Source organism: Aethalodelphis obliquidens, unplaced genomic scaffold (genome assembly GCF_003676395.1).
Source record: "Aethalodelphis obliquidens isolate GAN/ISIS:26980383/991018 unplaced genomic scaffold, ASM367639v1 scaffold53, whole genome shotgun sequence".
NCBI lineage: Eukaryota > Metazoa > Chordata > Mammalia > Artiodactyla > Delphinidae > Aethalodelphis > Aethalodelphis obliquidens.
The window spans coordinates 7,357,234-7,384,625 of NW_020837997.1; the positions used below are offsets into that span (position 1 = coordinate 7,357,234).

The following is a 27,392-nucleotide window of genomic DNA, read 5'->3' on the forward strand; positions in this document are numbered from 1 at the left end:
CTAGCTGTAGAAAGAGCCAGGTGGAGAGCGTTTCAGGCACAATCCCTGGGGCCAGGGTGTCTGGATGAATCAGCAAGAGGGTGTTAATGGGGCGGATGGGGCAGGGCCTTGTGGGCTGCCATGAAGACTTTGGCTTTCACTCAGTAAAAGGGAGCAACGGAGGGTTCTTGAGCAGAGGAGGGGTGTGAACTCACTCCAGTGTTAGCAGGCGCCCTTCCGCACCTGTGGGGGAAACAGTGAAGGAGTGGGGACGGAGGAGTTGATAACGAAGGTTGGGAGCTGAAACTATGGGGAGAAGTGAGCAGGTTTAAGAGCTGTTTTGGAGGCGGGATTAACAGGAGCTGGGGGGTAAGAAAGGAACAAACCTAAAAGATCGAACGAACAAGGAAACCCAAAGAACATCTGTACAGGATAGCGGGTGAGGGCTTTGGAGACCTGACCGTCTCAGCCCCTTTCCTGCTGGGGTCACCTTCAGACACGTCGCCCAACTCACCTGCCTTAATTAGTGAATGGCGACAGTACATAAGCAGATGAGAAGTACTCCAGAAATGGTCGTTATTTAAGAAAAAATTCCGGAGGCAGGAATGTAGGAGGGAGAAAGGCAGTTAACATGGTGGAGCAGTTGGCCCAGAGGTGACAGTAAGCGAGCTGGCACCAAGGGGGCAGTAGCGAGCCTCCAGGTTAGCAGGGTCGGGCAGCTTGGCAGGTCTGAAGCCCTTTAGACGAGACTATGGTGCCCAGGTGCCTGGCCAGGGACAAAGCAGGCCTGGGGGCACATGTCCAGGCTGTGTGATGAGGAGGTAGGCAGGTCACTGCCACCTTCTGCAGTCCGAGGATCAGAGCCTAATAAGGGCTATTTGTTCAGGAGAAACCTGAGCCGCCCGCATGGTGGAATTCAGGCGGAGGCCAGCAGACAGAGGCTTCCTGCCCTCCCTCCTTCTCCCTGGGGAGAGTAGCCCCAAATCATAGGATCCCAGGGAGGTTGAAGCTCGGGTTCCCCCTACCAGCCTCCCACTCCCCCACAAACACTCCAGGCTCCGGCTCTGTACAATAGGCACTTTATTAGTGGTTGGAATGCAGTTACAAGTAGGGCTGTACGGACAGAACGGGGGAGGGGGCGGCAGGCACTGGAGACAGAAACCCCAGGCTGGGATTTCTCCAGATCCCGGATTGGGATCCTGGATTGGATTGAGCGGGGGGTGGGGTGGGGTGGGGGGCTTGGGATATGGCGAAGGGGGAACCAGCGCACCCGTTCCCCCCCAGTTCAACAAATTTGGCAAAAGGATCCTCAAGGGGAGGTGACTGGGTGGGGGGAGGGGTCCCCCCGTTTGCCCAGGGCATCTGCCCATCTCCCCACTTCCTCTGAAATCATCCCTTGGGTGGATTCAGTTTCTTTTCTCTCTTACAAAGAGAGCTGTGTCAATAACTGGCAGAGAAGGGCGGCGGGGGGCGGCGGGATTCGGCCCAACCTGCCAGCCAGCCGGTTTCCATTAAGCCGCTATTAGCGACCTCCTCCCCCCTGTTCCGCACCAGCTTGATCCCAGCCTCCCTCCCCGGACAGCCTGCCTTCTGTGCCAGGAGACACCCCTACCTGGCACACCCCCACCCCCACCCCAACCCTACCCGAGGAGGGGACATCGGAAAGCATTCCTCAGTGGCCCCATCTCAGCCGTGATGACAGAAAAAAAGCTAACAGAACCTTTAACGCATGTCCAGGTTAAAAAAATAATAATAAATGCCTGCAGCAGTCGGTAACCAGTTGTTCAGCCCCAGAGACAGGTCCTGGCATCCTGGCCGGAGCAAACGCAAGTGAAAAGTGGACTTCCTGTGGCCACCGCTGCTGCAGACACAAACACTGTCCTGTCATAAGAGGGGGACAGGAAGCGGAGGGCAGCCCGCAGAGGGCCCTTGCATGTCAGACGTCAAGAAGCCTCGCTGGGCTTCTCATCCGGGCCAGTGGGGGCTGGAGAGACTCATCGCACAGTTTTTTTGGGGGGTGGGGTGTGGCCGTGAAAACGCGGACTGGCCCTTGGCATAGGGAGGAGATCCCACAAATCCTCCAGGTTCCCGGAAACTGGTGGTAACTGGATGATGGGGAGGGGCAGGAAGGGGGCGGCAGTGATAGGACTTCAGGTCAGCCCGATGGGCTGGGGGTTCTGACCCAGCTGCCAAGCACCCATTGTGAGACTTCCGGGGAGGGGTAGGAGGGTGGGGCCTTTAAGACTCCACCGGCTTCTTGTTGGTCTTGTTCAAAAGCTTCTTGAGGGTGAGAGACATGAAGTAAGGCCTCTCAGCGGTGCCATCGTTCCTCTCCAGGTCCTCCACTGCGGAGAGAGAGGCCCCAGAGCAGGTGGCATGAGGGGAGCCCACGGGCAGGGGCCTTAGGGGACAGGGTGGGCGGACAGGGGCCACAGAGAAGCCTCAGAGGGTTAGGAAGCAAGACATGCTGGGACTGGAGGGGGCGGACTGGAGCAGGCTGGGAACTCGACACACACACACACCCACACACCCACACACATGCTCCCCACTCCCAGGCCAGGAAGCCCCGCGTGCACCCCCGATCTACAGGGAGGAAACAAGGAGGCCGGCGTGGCCTCCAAGCCAGCCTCCCTCTCTACTCCTCGACTTCGCCCCGCTTCCCCTCCTCCTCCGCACTCTCCTTCAACAGGATGTCTCTCAGCTGGGGCGACATGAAGTAGGGTCGCTCCTGAGAGCCGTCATTCCTTTCCAGGTCCTCACCTGGGCTCCCCCCAGGAACCAGCAGGGGGGGAATGGGGGTGGTCAGGAAGGGAGGGAAAGAGGGAGGCAGGGAAGAACAGGGAAGCCAGCAGGCATGGAGGAGAGGAAGAGAAAGAGAAAACAAAACAAAAAAACACAGACAGATGGAGAGACCAGAGTTAGTGGCAGCCACCGATCCCACCCGCCCCGCCGCAACAAAGCCGGAAACTCCGAAGCTGACGGCCCAGGGGCACAGTGTTCTAGTTGCAGCCTGGACCAGGGGACAACAGGATGGAGAAGCTCTGAGCGCAGGGGGAAGCTGAGAGGGGGCGCGCCAGGGCCCTGCGACGAGGGACAGCCAGGCCCTAGGGGAGGCTGCGGGCACTGGGTTGGCACGTGTACCCCCATCGGAGGGAGACGTTCTGCCCAGAGGGGAGAAGGGAGTCAGGGCCCAGGAAGGGTGGGGATGAGGGGTTACTCACAGAAACAGAGGAATAGTGTGTCCACACACATGCCGTAGACGCTGAAGAAGCCATGGGCAATCAGGTAGGAGCCAACAATCACCGTCTAGGCGAGGAGAGACAAGCTGTTTCCACCCCAGCTCCTGCTCAGGGCAACCCCCCACTCACCACCACGTCCCTCCCCAGCTGGGGTTATGGCATTTCCCTGCTGATAAGCCCCTCCTCCGGACCTCCCCGGTGGTGCAGTGGTTAAGAATCTGCCTGTCGGTGCAGTAGTTAAGAATCTGCCTGTCGATGCAGTGGACACAGGTTCGATCCCTGGTCTGGGAAGATCCCACATGCCGCGGAGCAGCTGAGCCCACGCACCACAACTACTGAGCCCGCATGCCACAACTACTGAAGCCTGCGCGCCCTAGAGCCCGTGCTCCGCAACAAGAGAAGCCACCGCAGTGAGAAGCCCGCGCACCACAACGAAGAGTAGCCCCCACTTGCCGCAACTAGAGAAAGCCTGCGCGCAGCAACAAAGACCCAGTGCAGCCAAAAAAAAAAAAAGCCCCTCCTCTTAGGCCTTCCTCTGGCTGCAATTTTATGCATCTTCAGGGCAAGACAGGTTTAATGCTCACAACCCTACTAGACTGTGTCTATCCCGTTTATAACTATATCCCCAGTTAGGACTTCCCTGGTAGTCTAGTGGTTAAGACTCTGCACTTCCACTGCAGGGGATGTGGGTTCGATCCCTGGTCGTGGAACTAATATCCCGCATGGCACGAGATGTGGCCAAAAATATAAATAATTTAAAATTTTTTTTGTTAATTTAAAAATAACTATATCCCCAGCAATCTGGAAACTCACGGGGCCTTGGTAGGTACCTGATAAGCATTTATTGACTGAAGTGAGCAGACTTCAGAGAGATTACATAACTTGCCCAGAGTCACTCAGAACTAGCAAATAAAGAACTAAGATACAAATCGAGGTCACATATATACACTAATGTGTATAAAATAGATAACTAATAAGAACCTGCTGTATAAAAAATAAATAAAATAAAATTCAAAAAAAAAAATCGAGGTCACTGGGCTCCAAGGCCTGCACTCAGATACTGTACTGCTCTTAGGGTGATGACCTAATCCCTCCATGGCCCCATCACCTCCCTGCCCTTATCTCCACCTCCTGGCCACTTCACTCCCTCCACACCAGCCACACTGATTTGCTCACTGTTCCTGGCATAGTCCTGCCTCAGGGCTTCCGTACTTGTTCCCTCTGCCTGGATGTTGCCTGCATCTTCTTCAGATCTTAGGTGTGACATCACTTCCACGGGGAAGCCCCCTGGACTCCCACACCTGCCCACATCCTCCACCACAAGCTCTAACAATTGGTTCCCTGTAATTCTGCCCTGTGGCACACACAAGTCTGCAAGCGTGCATCCAATGCGGAGCATCATTGGTTAATGTCGATTTGCTCCTAAACCGTAAGGCCTTTCTCTTTTTTTTTGGCTGCACGGCATGTGGGATCTTAGTTCCCCGACCAGGGATCAAACCCGTGCCCCCTGCAGTGGAAAAGCGGAGTCCTAACTGCTGGACCGCCAGGGAAGTCCCAAACTGTAAGGCCTTTACAGGTCATGCCTGGAACGTGGTCGGTACTTAATGTTTGTGTCCTGAATTAACAACTCCCTACCTCTGAGCCCCATCCACATCTGTCTAGTCAAAGGAAGCTAGGCAAGTCCCAACATCTTCTCCCCAACCCCTGTCTGTCCCCAAAAGTTCATACCAGTATAGGGACCCAGTAATAATTGAGGGGTGGTGCTGTGTCCTGCACGATCCTGATTCGGTGGGTGAAGAAGAAGAAAGCCAGGATCCCTGGAGAGGGGGAGGAAACCGGGATGGTTGAGGGTTCTGGATAAAGGAAGTAGCTCCCCTCAAGAAGACCCCAGAGAAGAAGACAGTTATCAGAGAAGACGTGGGGGCCCGACAGCAGCTCACAAGCGGCCCCCAACAGGCTCCCGCAGCTGGACAGCACTCACCCACACTACCCACGATCAGAAGTTTGCCCAACAGGAAGAGGAAGTCGGTAACTTTGTCCAGGACAGCCACCCTGCCGGGGACAGTAGGAAACAGGCATGAGTGCTGGCTCAGGGCCTGGGGGAGGAGGGAGGTGGCCAGAGGACAGTGTTTTCCCAGACCTGATGATGTTTCTCATGAGGAGGAAGAAGGCGTTTCTGGCTGAGGTGCAGAAGTTGGTGCCGTAGATGGCAATCTGGGGGGAGGTGGGAGGGACGGATCAGGCCCAGTGGGTGGGGAATGAGGGCTCCTCCACCCAGCAGGAGCTGGTGGGTTAGTGCCTGGTCCCAGGCTTACTCACCATGATGTAGGCATTCCTGTTGAGGAATCTGATGAATTTCTCCAGGCACCAGAAGCAGCATTTGAGACAGGTCATGAGGAACTTTGCAAACTTGTTCTCCGCAGCTGGTAGATGAGGGAGAGGTGCAGAGGTGGGTGAGAGGAGACCCCACTCGGCCTGGTAGGAGCCCCCTATCTCCTTGTTACACACACTTGCCATAGTCCAGGACCCTTAGAGCCCACCTTCTCAAAGAGATGGGGAGAGGAGACTTGATCCAGGACCTCAGGCCCAGCCTCCAAGACAATAAGCAGTGACAACCCACACTGCTATCCTGGCCCCGCCTCCAGGGCAGAAGCCAATCCTTGATGCCTCCTTGGCTCCTCCCCAAAGTACAACCAATCCCAGCCCAACCCTCTCGTCAGGAACCAATGGTGGCCCAGTCCTCTTGTTCCCACCCCCTCAGCAGTAAGAACACCCAGTGGGCTCTTTCAGCCACCCCTCCATCACAGGAACCAATCACTCAAGACCCTCAGCCCCACCCTTTCCCCAGCATAGGCAGAAACCAATCTCTGTCCTACCACCTTAGCCCCACCCCCCACAAGAACCAATCCTAAGCTGCCCCTCAGCCCCCCCCCCCACCTCGGGAGTTACTGCCAACCATCTGTGGGCCATACCTTTCAGGCGCTGATCCAAGTACTCGAGTATCACTCGGATGATCTGCACGATGGCCAGAATGAGGGAGCCGAAGGCCAGAGAGCCTGTGTGATACCTTTGGGCCGAGGGAGTGGTCAGTGGTCCAGCCAGGCCTCTTCCACTCCAACTCACCCCTACCCCCAGCCCACCTTGGGCCCCACCTGAGCGCCCGGCCGAAGGCAGCGAAGAGTGGGAAGGCAGGCAGGTCATCCGGCTTGTTCAGGGCCCAGTAGTAGGAGGCGAAGGCGCCAGCTAGCGTGACCTGGCCCAGCGCCAGCACGAAGTTGGCCAGCCAGAAGAACATGAAAGCATTGAAGATCTGCAGGCCCAGCAGGGCCCGGTGGTAAGTCGACTCACCACCGTAGAAGGCGAACTGGCAGTGGGCTCCAGGGCACAGGCGGGATTCATTGGAGGAGGGGAAGGTCTGTGGGAGGGACGCAGAGCCTGGTCACATCATAGGGGCTAGGGGTTCAGAGTGGGCTCTGGGCATCAGGTCAGACCTGTCAGGTAGACCACGAGATGGGACAGGAGTCATGGGGAACAGAGTTAAGTCAAGGAATTGGGGGGTTAGGATAGGGGCTTTCAAAAGGCCTTCTAGAAACAAGATTAGGGATCATCATCCCAATGGGTGTCAGAGAGGCGGGATAAGCTATCTTGGGGATCAATGGAGTGGCCATGTGGACAGATCACAAGTGGCAGAGATCAGTATGAGGACCATGGAAGGCAGGTTAGGGGCTTGTGAAAGGCAAGACGGGGCTCTAAAGGAAGAACTGACCACCACTGGGTTAAGAGAGGGGTGTCGGGGCAGGAAATGAAGTCAAGGGGTGGGGAAGGTGGGTAGATCAGCACTTAGTGGGTGGGGGGGAGTAGGTGCCAGGCTGGATCTCTTCCTCTCCATGCCACCCACATCTGGCACAGGACATCCGGCAGGCACCAAATGTTTGCTGAATGGTCCCCAAGTGGGGATGAGAGGCCTTCAGATCAACTGTGGGCTGCTAGGGAAAGAGCCACCCCGCCACTTCCGGACACCCACCTCAGGGTTGCACGTTTTCCCAGCCACTGAGCAAGCGGTGTCATTGAAGATCTTATAGACAGCTTCGTTGGAAGTGGACAGAAAGCTAGAGGCTCATTAAGGAACCCAACGTCTGGGGTTTGGGACCACAGGGGCATGTGGAAAAGAATCCATTCCCACACCAGGTTCAGGCTCTGCCCCCAGGATGTAGGTCACCTCCAGGCAAGTGTGGCACTTAGCCCCCAGCCCCGGGGTCGGAGATCGGGGTCTGACGGTGGATACATAGCGGTGCTAGCCCAGTAGGCGATGCAAAGGCACAGCAGGAAGAAGGTGACCAGCGGGTACAGCAAGGAGCACATCACGTATCCCACAGCCCTGGGAGGAGCAGAAACACAGACATCAAGGCCCGAGCAGCCCTGGGACCACCCCAGCCTGACCCCCTGGCACCCCGGCACCCACCTGCTGGCTTCTTTAATGAGTGCAATGGCGATGAGAATTCTCTTCCGTAGAAAGATGAGCAGTAAGATGATAATAACCTCGAGGATGCTCAGAATGATCACTGCGCGGGGGGGGGGGGGGTGGCGGGCAGAGGGTGATCAAGTCTGCCACCTGCCTGGGCTCCCCACTCCCACCCAGGCCTCACTGAATGGGGAGCTGGGACTCACTGAAGGCCATCCAGGTCTGCCGCAAGTGCAGGTACACGCGGAGGTCCGTCTGGAAGCCAAGGTCCACCAGGGAGATGTCAGAGCCGGCCTCGCCACGCAGTCGAGCGTACTCCATGTAGCAATGAAATATTCCTGCATGGGGAACCACCATGCTACGACTGACCTCAGCCCTCCGACGGCTCCCGCAACATTACAAAGCATGTACAACCACACCCATTTAACAGAAACAAACACCAAGGCTGAGAGGGGCTGCCATCGCTTGCTGCTGCCTCAGGGCCTTTACCTGCTGTTCCTGCTGCCTGGTTCAGTCTCCCCCCAACTGGATCTTCACATCCTCTAGTCCCTGCTCAAATGTCACCTTCTCATGAGACCTTCTGGGATCTCTTCCCCCATTTAGAATCATACCCTCTTACATTCCAATTTCTTATCCCCCTTCACAGCTTTGACATCCCAGAGGTTTTCTGGTTTGTTTCTTGCCCATCTTGCCCATCCTCTCTGGAATATAAGCTCCACAAGAGTAAGGATTTGTCCTGTTTTATTCACTGCTGTAAGCCCAGGACCTAGAAGACTGCCCAGAACATAGCAGCCATTCAGTACATGATGGATGAATGAATGAGTGAATAGAAGTCAGGATGCTGTGTGGCCTGAGGCTTTCGTGACCCCTCTGCCATCCTGGAACAATGATTCATGGGTGGGGAGGGAGGACACGGGTGCTAACGTCCAGTGGGGTAGCATTAGGGATTTTCACCATTCCCCTTAGCTCTGGTAGAAGAAAGTTATAAAGTACAGATAAAGTACAAAAAGCTAGTCACCAAAACGGCCAGCACCCAGCTAGAAACGACTATTAACGAATATTTTGGGACTTCCCTGACAGTCCACTGGTTAGGACTCCACACTTCCACTGCAGGAGGCATGGGTTCAATCCCTGGTCGGGGAACTAAGATCCCACGTGCTGCGCAGCATGGCCAAAAAAAAAAAAAAATTTTTTTTTTAAATGAATATTTTAACATCTGTGTCTCCAGTGTAGGTTGCACATCCAGCATCTTTCCTCTTGGAAAGTTTAAATGAATCAACAGAACGTGAAGCATTGGCTTCTGAGCACTGCCTCTGAGTTCCACAGGCCTCAGGCCCTCCCACATCTCATCCGCAGACCGTCTTCTTCTCATTAAGTCTCCTAACTAGTAAATACTAATTATCCCCAATTTATAGAGAAGGAAATTGAGGCACGGGGAGGTGGAGTCACTTGCCCAAGGTCACAGAGCAAGGAAGTGGCAGAGCCAGCATTTGAACCCTGGGCTTTCTGGTGCCAGAGCATGTGGCCCTAGCCACTGTGCAAAATGGTATACTTCAGAATGCATTTGCTGTCGATGAAATACAGATCCAGTCCTGCTTGGGAAGATTATGATGTAATGGTTGTTTCCAAGTACCTGCTCTCATAAGCAATGTTGAGATGAATATCTTCACAAATATTCCAAATAAAAGATAGAGGATGTCGGATGGCTCAGGAGAAGTTTTGTTTTGTTTTGTTTCGGCTGTGCCACACGGCTTGGAGGATCTCAGTTCTCCAACCAGGGATCAAACCCAGGCCCCATCAGTGGAAGCGCCAAGTCCTAACCACTGGACTGCCAGGGACAGAAGATCCTTGATAGGCCCATGACAGCTCAAAGGGCATAGGCATTTTGCCGACTGTGGGGAGGGGAGGACACAGGGAGGGAGAGACATACCGTAGCCCAGCACCAAAATCACCATGACAATCATCACCCAGACCATAATGCCAGCCAAGAAGCGGAGCAGGACGATGAACAGGAGGCTCAATACCATGGCGATGACCAGGCCTCTGGGGGATAAAATGGGTGCATGAGCGGACCCCACCCCTTCACCAGTCTCAGACAGGGCAGCCCAATGAGGGCTACCTTCCCTCTCAACTTACATGATAATCCAGTACCAGGAGACTGTATAATCTTCAAATATCCTCATGGCCAGCTGCCGGGCCTCCAGGACTCCATTGGCCTTCCTGGGGGAAGGCAGACAAGGCTTTAGGTCGGACCCCGCTCCCTGATTGGGCCAGCCCCAGGGGATACCCTGTCCCACCCAGGAAAATGTGATGTCAGCATGGTGGGTCACAGTCCTCACTTGGCGCCTTCCACCAGCTCTGTGATGTTTTTCCGAAAGCCATGCCCATCCTCGTAGGTTGTCTCGTTGCCCACCATGAGGACCCCCTTGTGGCTGTGGATGTCTGGGAAGCACCGCTGGGCCACTGCACAGAGCAGAGGATAGGACCAGTCAGGCTGAGCCCCTGAAACCTCCCCATGCCCCTCCCAAGCTCATGGGACCCCAGACTCACGGGGTTTGCTGGGGGTGAGGACGGCGGGGCAGTCGCCATCTCGGAGGACCTCAGCCACACCCTGCCAAGAGACAGGGAGGGGGTCAATCCTGCGGGCCAGCACTCTCGACCTGCCCCCACCTGGGCAGTTACCTGCTTACCTTGTTGTTCTGGAAGCCGGGCACACAGAACTGCTTGTAGTACTCAAAGTCCTGGGATCTGTGAGCGTTCAGGTAGGTGAGGTAACGGTCAGGACATTTCTCCACGCAGATCTTGGGGGGGCAGGAGGCAGGGTTTGAGTGGGGTCTGGACAGACACCTGATCGCCTCTCAAGACAGAGGTCCCACCCCCTTCCCCCTATTCACCAGGGAGAGAGAAAGGGCTGGGAGAGAAGCTGCCGCTACAGAGGGAAAAAGGACCTGATGGTGGAAGTGGGGGACAGGAAAGAGGTGGGGAGGGGACAAGTTACCTGGGGGGTGGGACACTGGAATTCCAGCAGGACCAGGGGGCTGGCACACTTCACAATGTTGAAATAAAACAGGAAGGGTTTGTTCCTGGGGTTGGGGAAGGGAGATGGAAACTGTCAAGACTTCTCAATCAGCCTATATAGACCATCTTAACGAAAACAACAATAATAACCACAGCAGCAGCAACTCCATGCCAGGTGCTCTTCTAAGCACTGGACATGTGCTGGCTCATCTAACCATCACAACAGCCCCATGAGAGTGGGACTGTCATGATCCCCATTTCAGAGATAAGGAAAATGAGACCCAGAGAGGTTGAGACACTTGCCGTAGGTCACACAGCCAGGGAATGGCACAGCGTGGATTGAACTTGCTCTTTTACCTCACCTATTCATCACCTGCGGACATCAGATCTGGGACTGTCTCCTCTCTGTCTCTCCCCTAAAATGTGGGCCACCAGAGGACAAGACTTTGAATGTCTCATTTAGTGCTGTGTCCCCAAGGCCTAGAACAGAGGCTGGGGATGGCGGGAGTTTTATAAATACTTGTTGACTGGACTAGTGGATGGATGGAGGCGAGGAAAGCCTAGAACCTTCTCCCCAGTGCTCAGGAAGCTCTCCCGCACACTCCTCCCCAGACCCAGCAGGCCCCAAGGAGCCAGACTCACTCATTTTTCGTGCCCTTCTGCCCGCAGAACTCGCCTCGGCTATCAGTGGGGTAGATCACTTTTCGAGGGTCCCCGTGAGTCCAAGCTGTGGAGGGATCCAGAGATGCCGAGGGGCTGCCACTCCTTAGCACCAGCCCCACTTCTGCCCCAGAGGCGATGGCTTGCCCTTTCACCCTGGAACCCCAATCCCATCCCCTCCTTTGCTCACCTATGATGCCTACAGCCACATAGCCCACAATGGCCAGGAGGAGGAACACACAGCAAATGACGTCTGTGCAGCCTCTGGGGAGCAAGAGACCATGTCAGGGTGGGAGTACTGGTGCCCTGGATATCATGGACCCATCCTGCCTTGTACACATATATAGGTATGTGTTATTTGGACACATGTTCCTGAGTGGTACCCATGCTGTGCCGAAGGGCATGTGCATTTTAAATATTAATACCTTTCATTGCAGCACTATTTACAAAAGCCAAGATATGGAAGCAACCTAAGTGCCATCCCTAGATCAATGGATAAAGATGGGGTGTACATGTATACAAGAGAATATTACTCAGCCCCCCATAAAGGATGAAATCTTGCCATTCGCGGCAGCAGGGAATAGATCTGGAGGATATTCTGCTACGTGAAATAAGTCAGACAGAGAAACAAATAATGTATGATTTCACTTATATGTGGAATCTAAAAAAATGAAACAAATGAATCAACAAACAGAAAGAGACTCATAGATGCAGAGAACAAACTGGCAGTTGTCAGACTAGGGGTGGGTGGGGGATGGACGAAACAGGTAGAGGGGATTAAGAGGTACAGACTTCCAACTACAAAATAAGTAAGTCATAGGGATGTAATATACACATAGGGAATACAGTGAGTAATACTGTAACAACTTTGGGAACTTCCCTTGTGGTGCAGTGGATAAGACTCCATGCTTCCAATACAGGGGCCCCGGGTTCGATCCCTGGTCAGGAAACTAGATCTCACATGCATGCCACAACTAAGGAGCCCTGGAGCCACAACTAAGGAGCCCACATGCTGCAACTAAGGAGCCGACGAGCTGCAACTAAGGAGCCCACCTGCCATAACTAAGACCTAGCACAACCAAATAAATAAATAAATATTTAAAAAAAATATATTGTAACAACTTTGTATGGTGATGGGTGGTAACTGGTCTGATGGCAGTGATCGTTTCATGATGTATAAAAATATCAAATTACTATGTTGCACACCTGAAACTAATATAACATTGTATATTAATTATAACTCAATAAAAAAACTAAAAAATAAGTTTTAATACCTCATGCTACACTGTCCTCAAAGCAGGTTGCAGCAATGTTCAGCTCTCTTCTGATTAAGTGCCCATTTCCCTACATCCTTACCAGCATAGCATATTAATGTTTTTTAAAAGTGAAGCTATTTTGTGGTGATCAGTTTGTAATGCATAGAAATACTGAATCACTATGCTGTGCACCAGGAACTAACATAGTGATGTAGGTCAATTATACTTCAAAAACAAACTAACTGGGAAGAGATATGGGAATATATGTATAACTGATTCACTTTGTTATAAAGCAGAAACTAACACACCATTGTAAAGCAATTATACTCCAATAAAGATGTAAAAAAAAAAAAAAAACTAACTCATAGAAAAAGATATCAGATTTGTGGCTACCAGAGGTGGCAGTTGGGGAGTGGAAGGGGGCATTGGATGAAGGTATTCAAAAGGTACAAACTTCCAATTATAAGGTAAATAAATGATGTAATGTACACACGGTAAATATAATGTTGTATGATATATGTGAAAGTTGTTTAGAGAGGAAATTTTAAGAGTTCTCATCACAAGGAAAAGTTATTTTTTTCTTCTTCTTTTCTTTCATATCTATATGAGATCATGGATGTTCACTAAACTTTTTGTGGTAATCATTTCATGATATATGTAAATCAAATCATTAGGCTGGGGCTTCCCTGGTGGCGCAGTGGTTGAGAATCTGCCTGCCAATGCAGGGACACAGGTTCAAGCCCCGCTCTGGGAAGATCCCACATGCTGCGGAGCAAGTAAGCCCGTGCGCCACGACTACTGAGCCTGCGTTCTAGAGCCCGCGAGCCACAACTACGGAGCCCACATGCCACAACTACTGAAGCCTGCGCGCCTAGAGCCCGTGCTCCACAAGAGAAGCCCTCGCAATGAGAAGCCCGCCTGCCACAACGAAGAGTAGCCCCCGCTCGAGAGAACTAGAGAAAGTCTGCACACAGCAACACAGACCCAACGCGGTCAAAAATTAAAAAAAATTTTTTTAAATTAAAAAATCATTATGCTGTACACCTTAAACTTATTCAGTACTGTATATCAATTATATCTCAATAAAACTGGAAGAAAAAACGAAAACAAAAACCCGTAAGTTTCACCAACCATGTTAGCACTTACTAAAAAGAAAAAATTAAACTATTATCATAAGATTAAATACGAACATGATAAAATTTAAACCACACAGGAATGTACATAACCAAGAACTGTCTCCCACATAACCCTCCTCTCCAGGAGTAACCTGTTTTAATGATTTCTAGTGAGTTCTTTATTCACTGGTACAAATGTTTTCCAAAAAAACTTTTTTGGTTAACTCAAGTATGATTATGATACACCCACTATTTGTGTCTTGTTTTTTTCACTAATATATTGAGAGGGATCCAAGTGACTATTTATAAAGGCTCTTGTACATTTTAACAGCTGTGTAATAAAATAACCTAAGGATGCACTGTAATGTATCTAACTAGTTCCAAGAGATGCAACTCAGATTGTTGGTTTTTGCCATTTTCAAAAAGGAAGCATTATCATACAATTTTGCCCATCTATGCACGGTGTACTGGGAGAATTTTTTTCATAGAATTTTAATCTCTGGAACAAACAGCTGTACATCAAAAAAAAAGAAAAAGTCATATTTCCAAATTCCCTTCAAAAAAGACTGTATCAATTAGTTTCAGAGCAGAATATGTGTCAATCTTTTTAAAATTGAGGTAACATTGATTTATAACATTATGTAAGTTTCACGTGTACAACATTATATTTCTACTTCTGTATACCCTAGTGTGTCAATCGTTTTAGCCTCTGCCAATCTGTGATGGGGAAATTCTGTTTGGTTACTGTTTTAAATTACATTCCTTTACTTTCCAGTGAGTTTGAGCATTTCTCCATAACTCCACTGTTTACAGTATTTCTTGTTCTGTAAATGATCTGTTCCAGTCTTTTGCCTGAATTTTAAAAATTCATTTGTAAAGACTTTGTATATTAAGGAAATTCCTTTATCGTTCTTTTATCATTCTTTTAAGTTCTTTTATCGTTAAGTTGCAAATATTTATCACCAGGTTGTTGGAGTACAAATGCGGAGGTGTGTAAAGAAACAGGGGTGGAGGCAGTGTTAGTAGAGACCCCTCCCCTCTCAGGAACCCAGACGGCTTACCTGTTGTAAATGGGTCCTTTGAAGGTGGGGTCATACTTCTGTGGTGTTCCTGAAATTCAGCAAGATTGAGCTGAGTGATCCAAGATGAGGGTGGCAGACCACCCTTCCCCAGATGTTCCTAGGGGTGTCTTGGCCACGGAGAAGTAAGATTCAGAGATCCTGAGGATTTTCTGTGAACAGCCCGATTTATCACCTGACGACCACTCACTGGGAGGGGGCTGGAAAAAAGGCTACCAGCGAGCCCGGTGGAGAGGGGAGAGTCCAAGGTGGGATCTGGAGATGGTTCTCACAGGAGTCCTGGGGAGGCTGCGAGGACAGACCCTTCGGATGAGGGAGTTTGGAGGGACCTCTGGGTGGGCGTTGGGGTGAAGGGTGCTGCCAGGTGACGATGGGGGGTTGGGGGGGTACAGGTCGAGATCTGCAATTCCGCTCCCCCCTCGTCCCCCCATCCCGGGTCCTCCCGGTGCCCCCTCCCCCTCCAAGTTGCCAGGCCCGGGCGCGGGAGCGGGGCACTGCCTACCGTGCTTCCCGTAGTAATGCTGCCGCTCGCCCCCCATCCCTGCGGGCGCCCTGCCCCGACGGCCCACTGACGGCTCGCGCTCCCTCTCTGCCCTCGGGTCCAGACGCGCAGGAGTCCCGAGGGAGGGAGGGACCGAGGGACCGATGGACGGCGGCCCCTCCCAGCAGAGCCAGGCGGGGCGGCCCAAACCAGTCAGACCGGCCCTAGCAGAGCTGCTGCCTCAGACGGACTGGACCACGGAACGGAGGGAGGGAGAGAGGGAGGGAGGAGAGAGGGAGGGAGGAGAGGACCGGGCGGGGCGGCAGCTGCTCCCGTCACTCACCCGCAGCCCAATTTAGCCCTCTCCGCACCCCCCCCCGGCCGCCCAGCCCCCACCCGGGGAACTCTGTGGCTTCATTCTGTGGCTTCACCCTGTGGCTTCACCCTGCGGCCTGGGCTAGCCCCCTGCCCCCAACCAGGCGACACCGCCCTAGAACATCTCTCAACCCTGGAAAGCGCCTAATTACTGTCCCATTCTCCAGGTATGGAAACTGAGGCATAGCGAGGTCAGTGTCTAGCCAGGCACAGCAAAACGGGCAGCTGGCTTAACCCGAACAACCAATGACAGAGTATTTGGGCTGAAAACTCTCCAACCTGTGGATGCATTATTTTTAAAAAGTAAATGCCAACAGTTAAATATTGGGACAGTCCATATAAAAAGCCACATCCCTGTCTCTGGAAAACTGCCAAATTAGGACTGACAGCCCCCAGGCCAGGGCCTTACCTTCTCTGAGCCTCAGCTTCCTCAACTGTGAAATGGGTCTAAAGCATAAAACCAAAACCAGACCAAGACCAGGCATGGGATACCAAGAAGTATACAGTTGGCATGGAAGCAGTATATTGTCAGTGTAGGAATACTCAGCTGATATGGATGTATACAGTAGGTATGGGGGTACTGCCAGCATGGGGTATATGGCCCACATGGAGGTATACAATTCGGGGTGTTTAATCAGTGTGGGGTGTACAGTAGGGGTAGCGGTATACAGCTGGTGGGACGTATACAGTCAGCGGGGAGTTATACAGCTGGTGTGAAGGTACACAGTCAGCATAGCATTCCCAGTCAGCTGGCTACACCCCCTACACCAACCATCCACCCCTGCGCCAGCTGTATACTCTCTTGATTGTGTGCCTGTTCAAACTGCATCTCCCAACAGCCCTTGGGGCCAGTTGTATACTTCACAGTACAACCAGCTCTACAAGTGACATGGCATGATACAGTCGGCGTCAGGGTGTAGTCAGCAGGAAGAGATATCCAGTGTGAAGCATACAGCCAGCGTGGGGTTATAAGAGAACAGTTGGTGCTCAGTAATCGTACCTGCTGCCTCAGAGTCAGGCACCCCCTGATGGGACTCTGGTCACCAGCTCAGCTTGTGCCTAGAGAAATGTCATACCACCCCCGCAGTGGCTTCTAGCTGTGGAGGCCCCACCTACCCCCTGGCCCACAGGCTTCAGCAAACAGGCGAGGCCCGAGGCTCCAAGCCATGCCCTTGGGTGACCAGGCCTCCCAAAGTAGCCCTGTAGTTGCCACAGTCCCTGCCAGCCCAAAGGCTGGCTGGTCCCACCCTGCCCAGTGTAAGCAGTGCCCAGGCCACAGCCTCTCTCTTCCCAGATACGCTAGGTCCCCTGGGGACACTCTTGCAAACTCCGGCCTTCAGCCACCAGCTCCGCCCTGATGATGCTCAAATATGGGTCCCTGGGGAGGGCCTCACTCCTGAGCGGCACGACCCTGTGACACCTGCCCCCCAGCACCCTACATGGGGGTCTCATGGGCACCTCCCACTCAGCATGACCACATCGAGCCCCCATTGTCCCCCAAGCTGCTCTGTCCTCCTGAGTGCTCAGGCTGGAAACCTGGGACACGTCTCTCTTTGCTTCACATCAGCTTTGCCTTCAGAATCTATTCAGGATCCAACCACTCTCACCCGCTGTTTGACTCCCACCCGCTGTTTGACTCCCACCCTTGTCACACGGCTGTCGTCTCCTGCCTGGACAGCGCAGGTGCCTCCACCCTGGTCTCTCAGCTCCCACACTTGTCCCCCACTGTCCACTCCCCCACAGGGGCCAGAGGAGCCTGTGGACACCCGAGTCAGGGCACTCCCTCCTCTGCCCTGAACCCTCTATGGCTCCCATAAGCCCAACTCCTCACCATTCCCACAAGGCCCTGCCTGCTCTGCCCTATCCCCTCCTCCCTGCCTTCACGCCTCCCACTCTCCCCTTTCCTTGCTCTGTTCCAGCCTCACTGGCACCTTGGTTATACTGTAGGTTATACTGGTTACACTGTATACTGTTTTTTAAACTTTTTCACATTTATTAAAGGTTTTGACCATGAGGGCTTCATAAAATGTCAAGAAATTCTATTTGCCATCTAACCGTCTACTTCTAAATAGGGGACAAACACTAGTATAGCGACTGTTTTAACGTGGAAAATTTTTTAAATTTTTTGAGAAAAGAATGATGCATATATATATTTTTTTCCTTTTTGAATTTCAACCCCCAAAATATGCCAGCAAAAAAATCGGGGGAGGTTGGGCTGGGTCTCCTTCAATGGGCATCTGTTGCCCAGGAGGATGGTGGACTTGCCCTCACCCAGGCCACCACCGGCCCATGTCCCCCCTGATTAGACTATAAACTCACCAGACACAGTCTCACCTCAGGACATTTGCTCTGGCTGTTCCCTTTCCCCGGAAAGCTCTTCCCTGAGACAGTCATTTGGCTCCAGCTCCTTCAAGCTCAAACATCACCTCCTCAGAGAGGCTTTCTCTGACCATCCTGTCTAAAACAGCACCCTTGAGGGGAAGAGGTTAAGAATCCTCCTGCCAATGAAGGGGACACGGGCTCGAGCCCTGGTCTGGGAAGATCCCACATGCTGTGGAGCAACTAAGCCCGTGCGCTACAACTACTGAGCCTGTGCTGTAGAGCCCACATGCCACATCTACTGAGCCCACGAGCTACAACTACTGAGCCCGCGAGCCTGGAGCCCGTGCTCGGCAATGAGAGAAGCCACCACAATAAGAAGCCCACGCACCACAACAAAGAGTAGCCCCTGCTCGCCGCAACTAGAGAAAGCCTGCGCACAGCAGTGAAGACCCAGTGCAGGCAAAAATAAAAATAAATAAAATAAATAATTTAAAAAAATAAAATAAAACAGCACCCTTTCCCCCTTCTCTCCTGTTACCCTATTTTATTTTGTTTCTGACTCATTTACACATTGACTATTGTCTGCCCCCATGTCTGTTTGCTGCACAAGGGCAGGGATTTATGTCTGTTTTGTTCATAACTTTGTCCCCAGCACCCAGCATAGCATCTGGCACAAGACAGGCACTCAGTCAGAGTTTGTTAAATGAATAACCACGATATATAATCCATGTATAATACAGCTAAAACTGAAAATAAAAATGCAGCTTTGAGTTTTCCGGGTGCACGTATCTAAAAAATTAATTTTCGAATTTTATACATATAAGAATTGAATACATGATAAAAGTGGAATTTCCAGTTGGCAGGGAAAGGATAAATCAGTCAGTAGCCTTGACTGCTCATTTGGAAGAAGATAAAGTTAACTCCACTCCCACCACATAGCAAAACAAATTCCACATGGATTAATCATGCAAAAATATAAAACTCAAAACTATGACAAGTAGGATGGGAAAACACAAGAGCATATTTCTACCATCTGATAGCAGGTGAGACAGGTAAGGTGGGTGGGGGAAGAGAGAAAGGAGTGCCGGAAGTTTCTTATGTCAGCCAAACTGGCAGTGGGAACCATCAGATAAGAACAGCTGGGGCTGGGACTTCCCTGGCAGTCCAGCGGTTAAGAACCAAGGAATATCTTTCAGACACTGGCGCAGAGCTCTTTACAATACGGGTGATCCTATCAACAACCCATTTTAGGGAATTGCCTGGCGGTCCAGTGGTTAGGACTCAGCGCTTTCACTGCCGAGGGCCCAGGTTCAATCCCTGGTCGGGGATCTAAGATCCCACAAGCCGCGCGGTGCAGCCAAAACACATCAATTTTACAGCGGAGGAAACCGAGGCTCACGGAGAGGAAGTGGCTCCCCCAGTCACCAAGCAACAAGTGGTCAGTCCCTACTCCAGTTCTGATGAATTAGTGGAAGCCACTGAGGGTGTCTGAACAGGAGCATGATGAGGCCGGGCTGGGGAGGGGAAGACACATGGGGAAGTCTCAGACAGCTCTCAGGGAAATTGGTGGCCGTGGATGGGACAGATGGGCTATGGCCTTCCTGTGTGAACCTGAGTTATCCCTCTTTGAGATGGAACTAAAGAAGAAGAGAGGCACCTGGTGTAGCCTTGGCTCAGGGCATTGCCTTGTGGGTGGCTCAGGAAATATAAGAGGGAACAAGGTACTGTCATCTGATGGGTTCCATTAACTCTCATTTTAACATTAGCCAAGTGGGGACGGAGGGAGGGGCAAGGCAAATACTAATGGTTTGATAATTGAGCCTGAGGATGGAAACTTGCTGAATCTTTGCAAAAATGCTGCAAAATAATAACAGTGGAATGCCCCAGTGCCTCCACATTTCTGACCCGTTTACTGTCTGCCAGGCACTTTTCTAAAACGTTACACGGTTTACCTCAGCTCACCCTTATAGCAACTTTGTGAGGTTGATCCCATCATTACCCCCATTTGACAGATGCAGAAACTGAGGCCCAGAGAGAAACACATGCTGGTGGCCACAAAGATGGTGAGCAACAGAGCTGGGCCACCCAGCTCCTGAGTTAGTGTTTTCTATGGCTGCTGTAAGTAATTAACACCAACTTGGTGGTTCAAAACACAAATTTATTATCTTATGGTTCTAGAGATCAGATGTCCAAAGTGAATCTCACTAGGCTAAAATCAGGGTGCTGGCCGGGCTGCGTTTCCTTGCCTATTCCAGCTTCTAGAAGCCTCCCTCATTCCTCAGCTCGTGGCCTCCTCCTCCTCCACCCTCAAAGCCAGCATTCTCATTAAGCCCACATCTGCTTCCATTGCTACATCTTCTCCTCTGACTCCCCTGCCTCCCTCTTTTCTTCTTTGTGGCCACGCCGCGTGGCATGCAGGATCTTAGTTCCCTGACCAAGGATCGAACACACGCCCCCTGCAGTGGAAGCGCAGAGACTTAACCACTGGACAGCCAGGGAAGTCCCCCTCTTTTCTTTATAAGGACCCTTGTCCTTGGGGCCACCTGGATAATCCAGAATAATCTCCCCATCTCATGATCCTAAATTTAGTCCCATCTGCAAAGTGCCTTATGCGTGTATGGTAACATATTCATAGGTTCCAGGAACTAGGACATGGATGTCTTTGGGGGGGACCATTATCCTGCCTACCACAGTGTCTTTTTTTTTTAAGATTTTTTTTTCTTTTGACGTGGACCATTTTTAAAGTCTTTATTGAACTTGTTACAATATTGCTTCTGTTTTATGTTTTGGTTTTCTTGCTGCAAAGCATGTGGGATCTTAGCTCCCCGACCAGGGATCGAACCCACACCCCCTGCACTGGAAGGTGAAGTCTTAACCACTGGACAGCCAGGGAAGTCCCTACCACGGTGTCTTAACCATTTAGGCCAGGGGTTGACAAACCATCCGTCCCCTGTGGGGCAAATCCATCCACCATGCTTTCATATGGCTCAGCACTAGGAATGGTCTTTCCATATTGTTTTTTTTTTTAAATAAATTTATTTTGTTTATTTTTGACTGCACTGGGTCTTCGTTGCTGTGCCCGGGCTTTCTCTAATTGTGGCAAGCAGGGGCTACTCTTCATTGCCGTGCACGTGCTTCTCATTGCAGTGGCTTCTCTTGTTGCAGAGCACGGGCTCTAAGCACGCGGGCTTCAGGAGCTGTGGCACGAGGGCTCAGTAATTGTGGCTCGCGGGCTCTAGAGAGCAGGCTCAATAGTTGTGGCGCACGGGTTTAGTTGCTCCGTGGTTTGTGGGATCTTCTCAGACCAGGGCTCGAACCCGTGTCCCCTGCATGGGCAGGCGGATTCTTAGCCACTGCACCACCAGGGAAGTCCCCGTTTTCGTATTGTTGATGGCTGCTTGCTTTCATGTTGTCTGTGGTCTATGGCAGACTCGAGTAGCAGGCATAGATTGTATGTGAAAATATTGACTCTCTGGCCCTTTACAGCAGTTCGCTGCCCCCTGGTCTCTAAGCCATCAACCCACACGTGTTGAGCCCGTCTGTGCCAGCATGTTTCATGTGCTCTGCTTACAACAACCGGCAGTGGTAAAGGCATGTCATCCATTCCCGGTAATGTGGGTGGGGAAATGGACAAGCCCTTTCCCTCTCCAGGCTAACGTTTTCCTGTGTGGAGAATGGGACTCATCCTTGCATTTACTGGTAGCTGTTGCCAGGGCTTGGTGCTCAAAAAGCACTTAGCACAGGTCTGGGGTACAAGGTTTTAAGGAATGGTAACCAGGGGAATTCCCTGGTGGTCCAGTGGTTGGGACTCGCTTTCACTGCCGAGGGCTCGGGTTTGATCCCTGGTCAGGGAACTAAAATCCCGCAAGCCACGGCACGGCCAAAAGAAAACAAAAAAATAAGAAAAAAGAAATGCTAACCAGGAGCACGGTACCATTTGACAGAGGGGGCAAACTGAGGCCACGTGCTCAGACCACATAGCTGGTGAGGGATGGAGCTCTGAATCAAACCAAGGTCCCTCCGGCTCCAACCCAGGCCTTTTGTGGGCAGATACTGGCAGAGGCAGAGCTAAAGATGTGACAGTGGTGGGGGAGAAGGCATGGGAAAGTCGGACCGTTAGACCAGGATCGGGGAGGGGAGGCGGCCGTTGGGTCCCAGCCTTGCTGAGTACGACGGCCGGCCCACCCGGTTCAGTGGGTGTAGGAGATAAGGAAACAGATACAGGCTACCCAGTCACGATGCTCGTGCCAGGACATCAAGTGCCACCCAGCCTGAGGCTTCTGGATACAGGCCAAGTCCCCAAAGCCTACAACAGCCAAGGGCCTCGCCCATGCAGCCAGGCCAGCTCACCATTGCCTTCCCAGAAATCCCTGCCTGGGTAATAGGCATCCCAGCTGCCCAGAAAAATCCCTTTGACAAAAGGTTGGGGTAGGAAAGCTAGAAGTGATTCTACTGGCCACCATGATAGGACCAAAGATAGAGCACCTGCTGTGTGCCAGGCACCAAAGCAGTTATTTCCTTCTAGGAATCCATTTTATCCTTTCAACGAAGCTCTGAGGACGGATGGCACAATGAAGAAATGGAGGCACAGAGATGCTTTGTGACTTGTCTGAAATCACACAGCCGGCAGGAGCTGAGATTTTGAACTCTGGTCCTGACACCATGTTCTCTTTTTTTTTTTTTTCCAAAAATTTTTTCAATTGTTTTTGGTCGCACTGCGAGGCTCGTGGGATCTTAGTTCCCTGACCAGGGATCGAACCCAGGCCCTCCCTTGGCAGTGAAAGCGCAGAGTTCTAACCACTGGACTGCCAGGGAATTCTCTCAATTTTTATTTTATATTGGAGTATAGTTGATTAACACTGTTGTGTTAGTTTCAGGTGTACAGCGGAATGATTCCATTATACATATACACCTATCTATTCTTTTTCAAATCCTTTTCCCATTTAGGTCATTACACAGTATTGAGCAGAGTTCCTTGTTGGTTATCTATACCATGCTCTTGAAATGTGTGCTCTGTGAATAACTCCAATTAACTAAGCATTTACTGTAGACCCATCTCTGAGCTAAGTGCTATACCCACATGAGTTCACTGAACCCTTGAGGCAGCCCCGAGAGGGAGCTGATACTGTCATTAACCCCATTTTCTGGATGGAGAAATTGAGGCTCAGATATGGAAAAGGTACAGATATGAAAGGTTCAGGGATACTAAAGGTCTCTGCTAGTACAGAGCTAGAAGAATGGAGCTGGGACTGGAACAGAGCCAATCCTGGGTTCCAGAACCTGGCTGAGAGTCAGAACTCTTCTTAACTTTTTTGTAGATGTGTTCATTTATTTAGCCCCTTGCTACAAGGCGATTCATGTCCATTGACTAGTGCTATCACCTCTGGTCTGGTTTCCTGGCTTCTGCCATTGCACCCCAGAAAGGCCAGGGGGTACCTGTGAACCCCTGAGTCAGGCTAGGTTCCTCCTCTGCTCAGAACTCAATGACTCCCACCTCTCTCAGAACAGAAGCCCAGGGAATTCCCTGGCAGTCCAGTGGTCCAGTGGTTAGGACTCCGCGCTTTCACTGCCCAGGTTCAATCCCTGGTGGGGGAACTAAGATTCTGTAAGCCACGTGGCACGGCCAAAAAAAAAAAAAAGAGCAGAAGCCCAAGTCCTCCCATGACCCACAAAGCCCTGTACACTCTGCCCATCCCCTCTCTGCCCCCACCTCCTCCCATTCTACCCCCTTGATCTCTCCACTCCAGCCACACAGCGCCTCTTGGCTGCTCCTCAAACACACCAGACACGCTCCAGCCCCAGGGCCTTTGCACATGCCTTGCCCACTGCCTGAAACATTCTATACAGCTCCCTCTCTCACTCCTCTGGTCACCTCAGGATGACCTTCTCTGATCCTGTTTGAAATTTTAAACCGTGCTTCCAGGCCCTATAGATCACTCCTATCCCTCCTTCCTGCTAAACTTTTCTCCAGAGCACCTTCTCTGACATTGTGGGAATTTTCCCCATTCATCTTAGTATCTTGTCTGGGTTCCTTTCTACAATTTCAGCTTGACAAGTGCTGGATCTCCAGGGTCTAGGACAGAACCTGGCACATGGTACCTGCACAATAAATGTTTGCTGAAGGAAGTTATGAATGAACTTGCCTATGTTAAGTAAACTGTATGCTTATCAAGACTAAAACAAAAAAACAACTTCAGGCAGAACAAGCCTTTGGACTAAGAAAAATCCCTCTCCCTCTCACCCCTGGCCCAGAGCCCTCACTTCCTCTCCCTGGGGGCAGTTCCTCTCACTGGTTTCCCTTCTAGACACTGTCCACAGGGCACATACCTAAGTAGATTTCTAGATGTTTATCCCTCATCCCCCCTGTTTTGTTACACACCCTGTTCCTCACTTTGCTATTTCACAAACTAACATAATTAGACATTGTTTTGCATCTGCAAGGCTCTTCATCTCACAAGGGAACATAGTAGCCCACCCTAGGAACAGTACCCTTTCTCATTAAACCAGCCTGAGGAGCTTTAAAAAGATACAGATGCCACACATACACACAGAAATAAACAGTCTAAGCTCTGGAAAGAGTCTTCTTGGCTGTCTTACCTCCGGGGTGAGGACAGCTAGCTGAGGGTATGTGAAGGGTTCTTTCACTTGGAAAGCTAAAATCTTCTGTGCGGCTGAGGGCTTATTTTTAATTTTCAGCCCCTACCCCCAGCCCAGCAGAGAGAATATATTAATTTTGTTATAAAAGAACTTCAAATCCTGTTTAAAAATAATCCTCCCTGGGAACTCCCTGGTGGTCCAGTGGTTAGGACTTGGCACTTTCACTGCCGTGGCCCAGGTTCAATCCCTGGTGGGGGAACTAAGATCCCACAAGCTGCGTGGTGTGGTCAAAATAATAATTATTATTATTATTCTCCCATTGGGGATTGACTGGGAAGGGGCAGGAGAGAACTTTCTGGAGTGATGAGAAGGTTCTTACAAGAGATCTACAAGTTTTTTCTAAGGGCCAGGTATTAAAAATTTTAAGCTTTCTGGTTCAAATGTCATCTCTATCACATATTCTTCTAAGAACGCTTTAAAAATACAAGAGCCATTCTTAGTCCAGGCCACAGTGCAACACTGTAATAACAATACCTTATACTACTGAGCTATACCCTTAAAAATGGTTTAGATGGTAAATTTTATGTTATGTATTTTACCACAAAAAGTTTTAAAAATATATTAATAATGATAGGCGCTCGGGCTTCCCTGGTGGCACCGTGGTTAAGAATCCGCCTGCCAATGCAAGAGATACGGGTTCGAGCCCTGGTCAGGTAAGATCCCACATGCCGCTGAGCAATGAAGCCCGTGCACCACAACTACTGAGCCTGCACTCTAGAGCCTGCGAGCCACAACTACTGAGCCTGCATGCCTAGAGCCCGTGCTCCGCAACAAGAAAAGCCACCGCAATGAGAAGCCCATGCACTGCAAGGAAGAGTAGCCCCCGCTCGCTGCAACTAAAGAAAGCCCGAGTGCAGCAACGAAGACCAAACGCAGCCAAAAAGAGAAAAACAAATACCGTATGCAGCCAAAAATAAAATTAAAAAAATAAAAACAAAAAAATTAAAAAAAATAATGATAGGCCCTCCTTGGGCATGAGGGGATTCAGGAAACTGGTAATATTTTTTACCTGCTCTAGATGCTGGTTACCTCATACATTTAGAATCTATACCCTTTTACGTATGAATTTTCTACTTCAATAAAAACTTTAGGGAGTTCTCTGGTGGCCTAGTGGTTAGGATTTGGTGCTGTCACTGCTATGGCCCAGATTTGATCCCTGGTCGGGGAACTGAGATACTGCAAGCTGCACGGCAGGGCCAAAATATATTAAATAAATAAAATGAAATTTCATCTTAAAAAAAATGTTTAAAATATTCCGCTTGATTGGTTCAATGTAAGAGGGTCCACCCACAAATGCACAGCTTAATGCAACCATCAGCAAAGATTGAGGAGGGTTTCCAGGTGCTGATGTGAGAAAGGGATCATCTCCGACATATATTAAGAAAAAGGAAAAAAAAAGCAACACGATGTGAAACAAACACCTTTTCATTCAACAAATATTTGTTGAGCACCTACTATGTGCTATGTGCCAGGCACTGTGGATACACCTTCAAACCAAACAGACGTGCCTTCTTGCCTCATGAAGCTAGTACTCTAGGGATTTGCTGACATTTTTGTAAAAGGGGAAAAAAGCCACTAAATAAAGAATATGTATATAATTGCATGCAAAGGTCTAAGGCCTAGACTTTGGAAGAAAACACAAGATGTTGTAATACTGATGCATCCCAAGAATGAAGTGTGATGTTGGGAGAGGGAGCAAGAGGGAGATTTTTCATGATAAAGCTTGTTATCTTTTGTTTTTTGAAGCATGTGAATGTATTATCTCTTCCCCTGCAAAAGTTACAATTAACAATATCCTCTTCCACAATATTTTTAACAATTCAGATGCCAGAGCCCTACTGCTGGCTGAGTTGAACTCTCTAGCGAGTAAGCCATGGAATCTGCTTTTAAAACAAGGACCATGACTTTTTTCCCAGTCCCCGAACCCCATCAGAGTCTATTGTTTTAGGTTCTAGAATCTTTTTCCATACTGCTCATGCCAAGAGTGGGCTGGGAAGGATGGCAGTGCCCCTTGTTGACATCCGTCGGGGCCGGGAGCCATTTCCTGGCTTCCTCAGAGATGCTGCCTTTCTCTAGATATGGTGTCTGATAGGGAAGGAGCTTTCTGTCCTGCCCAGTCTTGTCCAAGTATGTGCCTCAACAGATAGGGCTGCTTCTCCAGCAGCTCATGGAAAAATCCATGTCCCCAGTATCACCAGTCCCAGAGCCCTCCTGAGCACGTACAGCTTACCAGGCACTGTGCAAAACACTTCCCACCAGCCAGTACAGTCTGCCCAGCCCTACAGATGAGGATACAGAGTCTCAGAGAGGTCACCAACTCGCACATGGCCACACAGCTTGTATGTATCAGAACCAACCAGGATTTGAGCCTATGTCTGTCTGATATCACCCACTAAATTCACAATGACCGATGGGAAGGCACTGGGGTACAGGGGAGGATTTGTGAGCCACTCTTTCCAAACCACACTGTTCCCAAAGGAAATCTTGTTATCTGATTTCACAGGGCAGAGCAAGGGCCCTAGGTTTTTGGTTCTGATGAGAATGGACTACTTACAAACTAAGCAAGACACCACCACCCCCGGCCCACTCTGAGGATTCAAGCCATGTGGCCCCTCTGGAGGAGTTGAGGGCCTGGCTGCAAGACCCAGCTGAAGTCTCCATCTCACACTCTCCAGCCTCACAGAGAGAAATAATTAAGCAACTGTGTAGTTTGTTTGCTGTTCCCTCTGCCACATTTTGCTTAAAGCTT

General features: G+C 50.7%; 1 protein-coding gene and 1 non-coding gene across 5 annotated transcripts in view; one reads left to right on the forward strand and one right to left on the reverse strand.

Annotated features, from left to right (window-relative positions):
• Nucleotides 1-1,041: 1,041 nt before the first annotated feature.
• Nucleotides 1,042-27,392, reverse strand: part of SLC44A2 (solute carrier family 44 member 2 (CTL2 blood group)) — a 28,065-nt gene continuing 1,714 nt past the window's right edge. Inside the window, exons 1-22 of one of the 4 annotated variants that reach the window (XM_027085167.1) lie at nucleotides 15,311-15,437; nucleotides 14,791-14,839; nucleotides 11,549-11,622; nucleotides 11,341-11,425; nucleotides 10,679-10,763; nucleotides 10,371-10,481; nucleotides 10,231-10,291; nucleotides 10,020-10,143; nucleotides 9,817-9,900; nucleotides 9,611-9,723; nucleotides 7,887-8,018; nucleotides 7,681-7,780; nucleotides 7,504-7,596; nucleotides 7,243-7,327; nucleotides 6,371-6,633; nucleotides 6,191-6,285; nucleotides 5,538-5,641; nucleotides 5,359-5,432; nucleotides 5,200-5,270; nucleotides 4,947-5,035; nucleotides 3,201-3,285; nucleotides 1,042-2,324 (exon numbers count right to left, since the gene is read on the reverse strand). In XM_027085167.1, the coding sequence (XP_026940968.1) occupies nucleotides 2,218-2,324; nucleotides 3,201-3,285; nucleotides 4,947-5,035; nucleotides 5,200-5,270; nucleotides 5,359-5,432; nucleotides 5,538-5,641; nucleotides 6,191-6,285; nucleotides 6,371-6,633; nucleotides 7,243-7,327; nucleotides 7,504-7,596; nucleotides 7,681-7,780; nucleotides 7,887-8,018; nucleotides 9,611-9,723; nucleotides 9,817-9,900; nucleotides 10,020-10,143; nucleotides 10,231-10,291; nucleotides 10,371-10,481; nucleotides 10,679-10,763; nucleotides 11,341-11,425; nucleotides 11,549-11,622; nucleotides 14,791-14,839; nucleotides 15,311-15,347 (2,121 nt within the window). In that variant the 5' untranslated portion in view covers nucleotides 15,348-15,437 and the 3' untranslated portion in view covers nucleotides 1,042-2,217. The other 3 variants (XM_027085164.1, XM_027085168.1, XM_027085166.1) reach the window with 3 other exon arrangements.
• On the forward strand, nucleotides 24,771-24,842 carry TRNAE-UUC (transfer RNA glutamic acid (anticodon UUC)). The gene has a single exon. It is a non-coding gene; the product is annotated as a tRNA-Glu (tRNA).